The sequence below is a fragment of the Pundamilia nyererei genome, unplaced genomic scaffold, assembly GCF_000239375.1.
Source record: "Pundamilia nyererei isolate P.nyererei 1_Seehausen unplaced genomic scaffold, PunNye1.0 scaffold00024, whole genome shotgun sequence".
NCBI classification, from domain to species: domain Eukaryota; kingdom Metazoa; phylum Chordata; class Actinopteri; order Cichliformes; family Cichlidae; genus Pundamilia; species Pundamilia nyererei.
Window position 1 is genome coordinate 3,947,489 of NW_005187425.1, and position 11,376 is coordinate 3,958,864.

General features: G+C 40.0%; 1 protein-coding gene across 2 annotated transcripts; it reads left to right on the plus strand.

Moving 5' to 3' along the window:
* The first annotated feature begins 1,632 nt into the window (after nucleotides 1-1,632).
* gnrh3 (gonadotropin-releasing hormone 3) lies at nucleotides 1,633-2,754 on the plus strand. 2 transcript variants are annotated; one of them, XM_013909401.1, is made up of 4 exons: nucleotides 1,633-1,663; nucleotides 1,770-2,008; nucleotides 2,147-2,227; nucleotides 2,562-2,754. In XM_013909401.1, the coding sequence occupies exons 2-4, from the start codon at nucleotides 1,871-1,873 to the stop codon at nucleotides 2,613-2,615; spliced, it is 273 nt and encodes a 90-aa protein (XP_013764855.1). In that variant the 5' UTR covers nucleotides 1,633-1,663; nucleotides 1,770-1,870; the 3' UTR covers nucleotides 2,616-2,754. The 2 variants fall into 2 exon arrangements, with proteins under 2 accessions (XP_013764855.1, XP_005727505.1); XM_005727448.1 differs by having other exon boundaries at nucleotides 1,657-1,663; nucleotides 1,866-2,008.
* The last annotated feature ends 8,622 nt before the right edge of the window (nucleotides 2,755-11,376 follow it).

Below are 11,376 nucleotides of genomic sequence, written 5' to 3' on the forward strand. Positions count from 1 at the left end.
TATATATATATATATATATGTGTATATATATTTTCTTACCTACAAAAATACCCAGTGCATTGCACAGTGCAACAGTTTTCATTTTAGTTACTGAGCACAATGCCTTGAGTTTACATTGTACTTTATGTCGCACACTTAACATGTTTAATTCGTGTGAAGAGCAAAAAAGTGTGTTTCACAAATACACTAGGATGCAATTAATAATGTTTTTTCTAAAATAACATTGACCAGTATGTGTAACTAGTATTTATGATCTACTTTTATTTCAAAGTAAAACATAAAATTTCAGACAAAATTCATTCTGTTAGACGCTGCAAATTACCTCACTTCTGTCTGGGAATAACTTAACAGCTGCTGCCTGCTGCAATATTATTCAACTTCACCAACTTTCTTTTTGCCTGTGGCAATATTACTTAGTGGATTCGTGCCTGACTCTGCAAAATGTAATTAGCCCACATTGGAACAGGCAGAAAATATTGTATTATTACATGAATTCAAATGTATCATTGCAGTCACATTTTACTTAAAAAAAAACAACATTTTTATACACCTTTTTGCATGTTTGCATAAAGCAGTGCCATACTGATTAGAAGTTCTAGTCGTGAAAGACTTGTCACCAAGTGACACAATTTTAATAAAGATAAGACAGATGTATACTGTATGTTTAATTTAGATATTATATATACATTTTTTAAAAAGCATTGTTTTTCAATGGTGGTCTCATGTATGGATCATCGGCTAACTGTTTGTAGAGACACTTCTCAGAATCTAAATTATATATGTAAGTGTGTAAGAAAAGAGAGGAAAAACACAGTAGAAACAGCTGATAATTGATGCAGCTAAATCTTTTTCATTCACAGGAAGCAAGAAGCGAGAAGAAAGCATTGATCTCAAATAACAATGCTCGGGCAAAATATGAATCATGCACACGCTGGCGTTTTTTGACTGTAATAGCTACAGTTGTCTTGGTTTCATATTTAAATGGCAAAAACAAAGCATATATTTTTGCAAGGCTTCTACTTAATTATTTTTCAACAGTATGCTCGGGAGTTTTGGTGAAGAGCTTTCTACTGTGTTTGTACTTTCATTATTGTAACTTTGTAAGATTGGTTCATTCATGACACACTGATCATTTTCTTCAGTTAATTTAGTCTGTACATAAATACTAGTGGCCATTGATCATCACTAAGGTTTACTGCAATGTGGACTTTAATCTTTTGTCATGCAGAAGGAATATTATGAAGTAAGGATATTGACAGTGAGACCTTGCTGCAGATGTTAGAAATGCACAAGCATCTTGTTTCAGTGATGTTTCTGCCTTTTCCATCTGTATGGATTTGAACATTGTTTTCTGAAAGCTGAATCCAATAAATAATTGATGGTAAGGAACATCGGAGTTCATCTTAATGTTGTCTTTTTGTCTGCCTCTTTACTGCAAGCGCAGTGATGTTTGTTGTTATATTTTTAATGCTGTGTGAACTGTCACGGTGATGTCAGCATATCTGAGCACTTAGCCAACTCCATTAGTAGTATTTTGTCCCATTAGTCAGTGAATGTGTCACACCTGCAGATGGGGATTATAATCCTGACAGCAGCCTTGTACAACACCTATAAAATCCCCCCACTGCCTAATGCGACACATGCTAACAAGGCAAATACAGAGGTGAGTCAGTAGTCACTTAAATTTGTTCAATGTTCATTAAGTTAAAAGTACTCCTCTCCTTAATTACTATCTAAAATGTTTACTAGTGTCTGGTGATGCTTTACAGTCCCTGCTCTGCAAGCCAAGGAGCTGTGAGTAAGGATACTGTGGCATTATTGTTTCTTTTTGGGGTTTTTTACTACAATTTTGGCTTCCCCTGCAGTTCTAATGGAAGCAGGCAGCAGAGTTATAATGCAGGTGTTGTTGCTGGCGTTGGTGGTTCAGGTCACCCTGTCCCAGCACTGGTCCTATGGATGGCTACCAGGTGGAAAGAGAAGTGTGGGAGAGCTTGAGGCAACCATTAGGGTGAGTAATTATTATATGTGGAACTGAATGAAATGTTAAATAAGGGCAAAATATAACAGGAACGACCAAAACACTTCAAACCTGCTGTTAATGGGATCAGATGGGAACATCTTCTAAATTCTCTTTTACTCTACATAGATGATGGGCACAGGAGGGGTGGTGTCTCTTCCCGATGAGGCAAATGCCCAAATCCAAGAGAGACTTAGACCATACAATATAGTAAGTGCCTATTATGCATAATTTATCACCAATGTCTAGTTCAATTGTACAATATTAATGTACACTACACCACTGCGTGCCAGTGTGTTCCAAAGCGGCAATGACAATATACAAACTGCTCAGTGACTGTTTTTATTTTTCCCTCTTCGCATGAAAGAATATGGGTGTGACTCCTTTTAGTTTTGGGAGTGGTGATAGATGTACTGCAAATTTTTCTCTCTTGTTTGGTATCTACTGAGCCTACATATCAATTCAAATTGAAATATTTTTAGATTAAATATTTAAAGAAGCAGCTCGAATGACTGATTAAAATGTTTAATTTTAATCTCTTCAGATTAATGATGATTCCAGTCACTTTGACCGAAAAAAAAGGTTCCCTAATAATTGAAGAGCTACATCATTATCAGCAGCACATGGGAAAGATCGCCCGGCAACAAGATGGTGACTTCAGCAAATCATTTGTTACGCAGATGTTAATTATTTGTTATCGGTGGTTAAAGCCTTGTAAAACTGTAATAAACTTTAAAATCCAGATTAGCTAATTGTATATTGCTCAGTGTGTTTTTTATAGATCTTGTTGATCTTGTTATTGGAGATTAAACGATATAAAATGCTCTTTTAAAGTCTTTAAACAGATTCAGCCGCCTTTGTAAAGCAGACACGACCGACAAGCATGACAAACTTGTGACACAACAATCTTAGCATGACAACAGCTGGTGATTAAGCCAATTTATTAGAAATCAATGACTTAATTGAATTTGTTACAGTTTTGGTAATTCCATTTTCTGCCACACCAGTCACTTGCATATGCAATATGGAAAATCTCACCAGCTGATTTTCCTGCTCACACTTGAATATTGATTAGACACCTACCTAAATATTTTCTGCTTTTAATGTCCGCAACTGCTTTCTGCTAATTTAGGATAACTGCAGTCATCCAAAACAGACCAAGAGTAGAACTTTATTTCCCCCCTCTCTGTACAGGAAATTGGTGTTCATTAAAAAAATTGGAATTTCATATCAGGAAAGGAAAAGAATCAGCAGGGGGCATATGTTTTAAAGAGAACTCATTTTCTGGCAAAGCCCCACAGACAGAGCACCATACTAATCGCCTGGTGCATAAGGGGCTAGGATTCATGAACTGTGCTGACACCGGGGAGGCCCGGCATTGTTAGAGCGTGGTTGTAATGCACACCAATGAACCCAAACCCGCTGGCACAATTGGGAAAAGGTGAACATTATAAAAGCACATAGAATTAAAGCGAAATTAAACCACATTCCATTGCACTTCCAGAACAATGCTTGTTCATTTGTGATACTTCACGTCATTGGTTTAATATTCATGGTTGTACTTTGCATAGCACAATCATTTCCTTTGATGAGGAAAGACCTAAGTATTTTTGAAAAGTGTTATATTATACTTTAGCTCCGTTGACAAAGTTACAGGGGAAACTATTATCCTGGGTATTTTCTTCTGAAAGTCACGATGAGACTTCCTTGAATTGATTTACTTGAGTTTATGCTTCGTGGCGTTTTCAGTAATTTTGCAACATCTTCATAAAAGATAATCGTGCTTTTATAACACATCCTAAAATACAGTTTTTATTCAATTTGGTACACTTTTGTGGGGATAATTAATGTTCACAGATAAAACATAAAATCCCATAAATTCCCTTTAAATAATCCCAAAGCATTTGCAGTGAAAGCCAACTTTCTCCCTCCCAGTGTCCTCATCAAGGACCTGCCTAATTGCACGTATATCAGGACAACAAAACCTGCTGGTATCTATGTTTCCAAATTTGATTTAACCTCACTTTCTCCTTCCCAGACCCCCTGGTGGATATTCACTTTGTTTACCTCAAATTAAACTTCATATTGTTTACAGCCTCCTGGTCCCTGAACATTTTATAGCATTTTAGAATTATTTCTTTATTTATTTTTTGTAATGATTGTAGAGTTGGGATTCATTTGAATGTTTCCCTCATCTGCATGAAAATTATATAATTAACTTTTGATTAACCAGCTCAGTTGAGTTGGTTCCCCCATGCACACTGGTGAATAGTACCCACCGCATTTTAATGACTGTTTTCCAATTGAGTGGCGACCTTTTCATCAAAGAGCCACAACTGGGGCTAAACAACGGATAGAAAATAATCACGGTGAAGACAATAGTAGAGGCCGACAGGCTAGGATGTCATCCTTAAATATAACAACAAAGATAAAAGCAGCTTTACCGCATGTAGAGGCTGCGGTGAGAGAAGCCAAGTGCTTATGCTGCTGGATGCCCCATTGTTAAAGCAGTGGAGGTCACGTCCATTGGCATAGAGAGGGAAAGCACAGGAAGCTGAGAATGGCCCATTGTTACATGTCCTTGCTCTGAGGGAATTCCATTATGAAGGGCAATACATTTTTGATACTTTGATTTTTGTGCCATTCATTTGTTTGAAAAACAGAACATATTTGGATAATGGCTTCAGGAAAAAGGGGGTCTCAGAGCACCTCCATCCAAGGCTACGGCGCAGCATTAACACACCTGCCAATCAAGCACATCCGAGCAGATGTGCATCCTTGCGCTGCCTACCATCAAATAAGCATTCTATCATATGCATAATATAGTTTTCATTTCATCACTATTATGCCCCTTGCACCGTGTGTGTTTCTGATGGGTCATAGGAAACTTTTATTGAAGCGGAGTGTATAATAAAGTCATTTTCCAGGTGCTTGTTGTGGCTCTTATTATGAACAGAATGATAATTTCCCCTGGAGGAATCTGGCACTGCATATCAATTGAAGTTTAGTGTGGGTCTTACTATGTTCCCGCAGGCTATAGTAGAAGGCAAAGTCATCTTCAGAGAGAGTCTAAATGTCAGGGAGGTCTTCAAACACTTTTTTCCCAGAGCCTCACTGAAAAGGGTCTTTGGAACGGCTGTGTCTTGGAATTGATATGGTAGACGTCAGGTAAAGAGAGTGGCTGAAGGCTTAATGTAAAACAGGTGAAATTTAATTGGAGAAAATGTATTTTAAAGACTAAGGAAAGGTTAATAGAAGAAATGAAAATATTAATGCTTTTCTGGAACCGTGTTCTGAGGTAAAGCATTTGTTCAGACAGCTGCTCAGGGACTTTTTTTTGCTATGTCGCCTCATCTCCACATGGTGACACTCTTGAGCTGTGTGTTTTGAATCAGCTTGTGGATGCCCATCTCTCAGCAATTCCATCACTTAAGTTAGAGAAACTGTTATTCCTCTAAATCTAACAAAGGCTTCACTCAATCATCCCAAACTCTTCGAAAATTGCTCATTTTTGATCCCACTGTCTGATGGAGTTTGTGTTTTATTTTGCACAGTTTTGCAGCAGGCCTGCACACGGCCGAGAATTAAGCTCTCTGTAAAATGTGGAAATTCGCATTTCATCAATGGAAAGTCATGAATTTCTCAAGCGTTCTTAGTTTTGCATTTGCAAGACATTCATTTATTTTATTCTACTTTTCTCCCCTTGTTTCGTTGAGTGAAGTCTTCAACTACAGCTAGCTATATGGTAACATGTACAGTAGTGAATTGGCCTTCCTTCTCCTTCTTGGCTGGCAGGGAACCTTCCTGTTGTGATCCGACTTCTCTCCTTTGATCAAAGAACAGTGTTAAAGCACTGGGAGAAGGAGGAGATATGAAATATGAATGAATACAGCTGTGTTTTGATGGATATGTCTCAAAGTATCCCAGTAAGAGACTGCTAAAGGCCAGGAAATCTGTTTGTGTTGTGGAAATAGGCTCTTCCTCGCTTGTTTCTTTACCAGCTTCATCTTGGGTAGCTTTTCACTTCATATTTTAGAGATCCTTTGTTAGGAGAGAGATCAACCCCTTATCCATGCATTTGTAGGAAACTGTTCTAAGAGGCCCTAGTTCATAATATATATCATTAATGACACCATTTCTTTTGTTTGGTCTTGAAAACACCTTTTGAACAAAAAGAGCGGCAGCCATGAGAGGGGGATATTTATTATTTTTCTAGGGTAGACCCAAAGTTCTCACAGATGGAATGAGATCTTATATGAGGTGATGGAGGCTTTGTCACTCGTTATGTCTGTGATTCCATTTCCTTTTCTAAAACCCCATCGGGGAGCTCTGACTCATTTTAAAGTTGGAAGCTGATACTGTGGTGTAAAACTAACATTCCCATATGAATTAGGAAACTGTCAGCGCTCAGAGAGATTTCAGATTTTTAGAGTTAGATGAACTCATCTTTTAAATTACTCTTCTTTAATAAACAACGATAATAAAAAGAGGTGCTCGTAAAAACAATTATTAAGAGAGACTGTAAATGAGAATGGGTGCCTATAGATGTGTTTTACTCCGCAGCACGGCTCGGCTGTCTAATTAACAGTCATTTAAAGACTCTCTTTAGTCATTTAGGTTTATATTAACTAAGATTCAGCCTTTGGACTCATGTCAGGACAATGTCTCTGGGCTACTGGAGGTTCAAAACTTTCTGCATGGGCTTTATTAGCCTCACTAATAGCTGGGTTCCCCAAATGCCAGGCTCCACCTCTGCTGGGAATAAGGTCTCAGATCCTGTCAGAGAGGGGTCGCACTAACCAACTGTAATCTTTAGGGTTCTCCACTCCTGCTGACCTACATCTAACACCAGCTCCATCCCCCCCCGCTTACCTCCAACTGCTATCCTTTCCCTCCCCAATCTGGTCTACCCATCCCACGTCAGTTATGCCACCCTTGGCTCTCCCTCCCACATCTTACCACCCTTGTGTGATAGTATCCCTCCACCCATCCCACCCCATGCTTGTTCCAGCCTTGTCCGGCTGGCCACAGCGAGGAGCACGCCTTATCCTGTGGTAACAGCAATTAGCAGAGTAAAGCAAGCTGTGGAGAAGACTGGATCCCTGTCCACGTTTCAACCCCAGATCATGAGTCTCCAGCCCGACTTCAAGGCAAACCATGCAATTAGCTACAATAATGATAATGTGTTGTAGGGGAACAAAGAGAGGGTAAAACAGACTACTGGTGTGAGGGAGAGAGGGGTGCTAATAGTAGGGGGGTTATTTGAATGCCCTAGTGCAGATAGGAGACCAAATCAGACTGATTATCAAACGTATGATGAATTACATTTTTCCTCTAATTATCCGTGCCTTTTATGTGTAAACCAACTGAGTGAATTTTGCATTCTAGACATCTACGGTCAGTGGTCTTTGGGCATCACACTGGGGTTACAGCTTTTATTTCCTCTAAGAAACATACAAGGAGTTACTCATGTGGCTAAGCTGATGGGAAGAGGGGAAAGATGTACTGACAATTTTCTTAGTTGACTTAATTAGATACTTTCAGAAATGTTTGGCAGCGGTACAGGAATGGAAAAAGGGAAAGTATGTGGTTTGATGTTTGACTATCGCAGATGTGTTGACACAGAATCAAAACATGCTGGAAACAAACCACAAAACCCAGACCACAAATAACAGCATTTCAAGTCAAGGTTGTGAGTAGATACAGTTGAGAAGCAGACGCGCTGCCTTGGTTGGAACACAAAAGTGCAGCACCTATTCTCTCCGCTGTGAGCAGAGACCATTCCTACAGTCTTACATCCAGAGGTTTATAGAGGATATTTTGCTGGGTGTTGTGCAAAACGAACCGTGTCCCCAGAGCAGCAGCAACTTCACCTTGGCGGAGTAATGCTGTGATATTCTGTTTATTCTTCACTCACTTCATTTTACTCAGAGGAAATCCTCTGGAGATGGCTTATCTTGGAGCTGGAACAGGTGCACTCTAATTTACTCCTATTGCTTGGGGAGCCCAGGGGCCCCTGTAGAGAAGAAAGTAGCGATGTAGCACACTCCACTGTAAAGCACAAACAGCCAGAGAAAGAGCATTTAATCGAAAGAGAAGAAAACTGTGAGCTTTGAGAGCAGCCGTATCATTTGGATGCAGAAAATCTCCCCTACTTTTTTTTTCTTTTTTGAAGAAAATGGACCTGTCATTTAATTTAATTTTCATTTCACCAACAGTGTTTACTTTGTTTGAAACTGTCATGCTACATTCGGCAAAGCACCAGATGACATAAAGGACCTGTTGTGTTACCCCTGCACCATAATACATTTCCTCGGCATCCATTCCTGAAATATCTGCAGCATTTAAGGCTTAAAAGGGGTTTATAGTATCTCGGATATGTGCCTCTTAAGTTTAAGTGTACGCAAATGTGTATGCTATCACCTATTTGTTTTAGTAATACTGCACATTTTCAGCCAGGAGAAAAAGTTTGTTTCATCTTTTACCCTCATCCCTGCATTCACCACGAAAGAGCTAAGCTTTCAACTTTGAATTACTCTCCAATTCCTTTTCTTTAGAGAACTATGGTTTTGAAGAGTGGAGCTGGTATGTTATTTGTTCGGTATATTATAAGTCTGAATTCAGTCAGTATTTTTGTTTTGTGTTGTTCGTCTCTTGGGAATTATGCAATCAAAGCAGATGCCTCAAGCAGTCTAGAAAGCGCCCCTTGTGAATAAGAGAAAATCTTGTACACAGCATTTTTTGTATGTGTGTATGAGGAAGGGGGGCATGACAACAAAGCAAATATATGGCATTGTTCTCTGTATACTATACCCGTATGCTGCACCTTTTTTAAAAGTGAATATAACCATCACACCTGCATACATTTAAATGGTGAGGAGGGGGAGTGTCTGACCATTTGACTCTGCTCAAATGACAATTTTGAGCCCAGCTGATGAAGTGCATATCTACAATGTGTGCACTGCTTTGACTGATGCGATGGAGGTTCAACCGTCAATGCAGTGGATCCCTATGATGGAAAATAGGCTTGAAAACTGTGTTGCTACTGGAATTCCACATTGTACAAACAGACATTTCTCAGAAAACACATACTAACACCAGGGAGACAAACGCTTTGCCCCCCCCTCATCCCTGCAACAAAAAGAAAAAAAGAGTGAACACAAACAAGAGACAGTAATACAAGGACAACAAGAGAAATATTATATACACTTTTAATGAGTGTGCCTGCTCCAAGCTTCTGTTTTTAATCACCTTTCCATGTGACATAATTTGCTGCAAGATTGTATATGCTTGAGGGACTTTCAGTTCTTGTCAACTCAAGAGCATTTGAACCAATCAATACCTGTCTATCCTGTGGCACACTCATAGTTGGCCATTAGGAAAGAGCTGCTTAAAGTAAGCTCAGCCAATACCATTAGCCCTAGCCTAAGGGCAGTTCCGTGCCTTAGTCAGGGTAGGCACCTGCCCCCGTCACCCCCACCTCACCCCCTTAACCCCCCTCCACCCCTCCCCCTACCATTAAGAACCTCCCCTGAGACATCATTTGGACACATCGGCCAAAGAGCACTTCTTTATTCCCTCTCTTTTCTTTCCCTGGCTCCACCAAAAATCAATACATCTCCCCTTTTTCTTATTTTCACAATTTTGCCTCAATATTATTCTCTCCTACTGCCAGAAACCAACGGGTTATCCTCTTTTTTTTGTCTTTTCATCTACAATTTCCTGTGACTAATGTCTCCACACCTCGTGTTTCAAGGGAAAGAATGGGGAAATAATTAAATTATCTTGTCATGTTGATATCAAACAGAGCGTGTGTGGAGAAACATTTTGAAAGCACCCAGTCATCCTACATTTACTTGCTCCTCTTTTAACCCTTTATTTTTATATATATATATATATATATATACATATATGTGTGTGTGTGTGTGTGTGTGTGTGTGTGTGTGTGCCATTAAGAAAGTTGCTTTGCAAACTCAGCAGATTGTGTAGCCATGCTTAAACTGAATCCTTTATTTTTGACACTCAATAAGGGAGACATCAGAGCTCAGATATCTTTGCAGTAATGAGTGAACTTCCTCTGTGTCAGTGTTTTTCTGCTTCAACCATGTCATAATACCAGGCCCCAGAGAACAGTGCAGCGTACACTGTAATGATTCCTGACTGCTTCTAATTTTATAGCAAGGCAATGACTCCACACAGCACAAAGTTTGAGAACAAGTCATACAATATAATGTCCTTAGAAGGGCCTCGGTCACTCTGTTATGGTCCTCCCAACCCTCTATTTTCAATAGAAGCAGCAAAAGTGGGGTACTGCCCTAAATCTTGGCCAGAGCTGTTTACGATAATAACTCTGAAGAGTGATAGCTGGTTCCGCAGCGCTGGCGATTTCTGTGGCCGCCTATATCGATCGGGGGGTCCTAATGAGCAGCAGCGGAGCTGTGGCTAATGGTGTTGTGTCTGGTGTCCGTGGTAAACGCCCACGTTGAGATTATCATTCCCAGGGGGGAGTGAGAAAGGTTTTGCCAGCCCAAGCCCTCGGGGTGTGAGCGACACACTTCAGGGGTCAAGGTAAACTATCAAATGAACAGCCAGGCCTTTCCCTCCTTTGCTTTGAGTACTAGGCTATACCATACTACACTCCTACTGTTACACTTAAGTTTCCGTACAGACCTGTGTGATCCAAAGCCAAAACCACATGCATTCCTTGATATTTTTTTTACTTATTTCAGTCCAAACACAAGAAGAGATTATAATCTCACCACCCTGTTGCAGCCATGCTTTATCACTTCAGTTCTTTGTCTCATTTCTCTACAGTAGTTGTAAAAAGCAATTACTGGGGCATTGATAGAGACTTCACCAAACTGCCTAACTGTTATTAAGAGACCTGAAATGAGACCTGGCTTGACAGACTGATAATGGCTTATTTGACTTCAGAGATCGCCCTGGCACAAACACTCTAGCCCCTTCAGATACCCATGGCAGTCATTGTCCTTTGCTATGCATGGCCATTCTGGCGGTCTTGAGTGACGTCCAACAAGTTCAGCAGATTCAGAATGTAAGTGCACACCAGACAGTACGTAGTATCTTCAAAGAAGGAGCTGAAACAGTCCCATTGTAATGAAGGGAGGTGCTGCTCCCTTCATAAACCTGGCTTGGAAATGAAACCTGCTGTCTGCTCACATGTGGGAAGGGGAAACTCTTGAAGCTATGTGGACAATTAAGTTGCGATAAAAGCACAGCAAAAACGCATCTTTATTACCGCAACCACCTTGTTGATTCCACAGACATTCCTTTGTGGATTACGCTTGATGGTATTCAGCTCAGGGTGCGTGCAGAGCATTAGTAGGGCACATTCTAAT

Excerpts from the sequence above, each read along its gene's own strand:
- gnrh3 (XM_013909401.1), top strand. The coding sequence starts at position 1,871 with ATGGAAGCAGGCAGCAGAGTTATAATGCAGGTGTTGTTGCTGGCGTTG. Across the intron at positions 2,009-2,146 it reads AGCTTGAGGCAACCATTAGG|ATGATGGGCACAGGAGGGGT; the intron begins GTGAGTAATTAT and ends TACTCTACATAG. Across the intron at positions 2,228-2,561 it reads GACTTAGACCATACAATATA|ATTAATGATGATTCCAGTCA; the intron begins GTAAGTGCCTAT and ends TAATCTCTTCAG.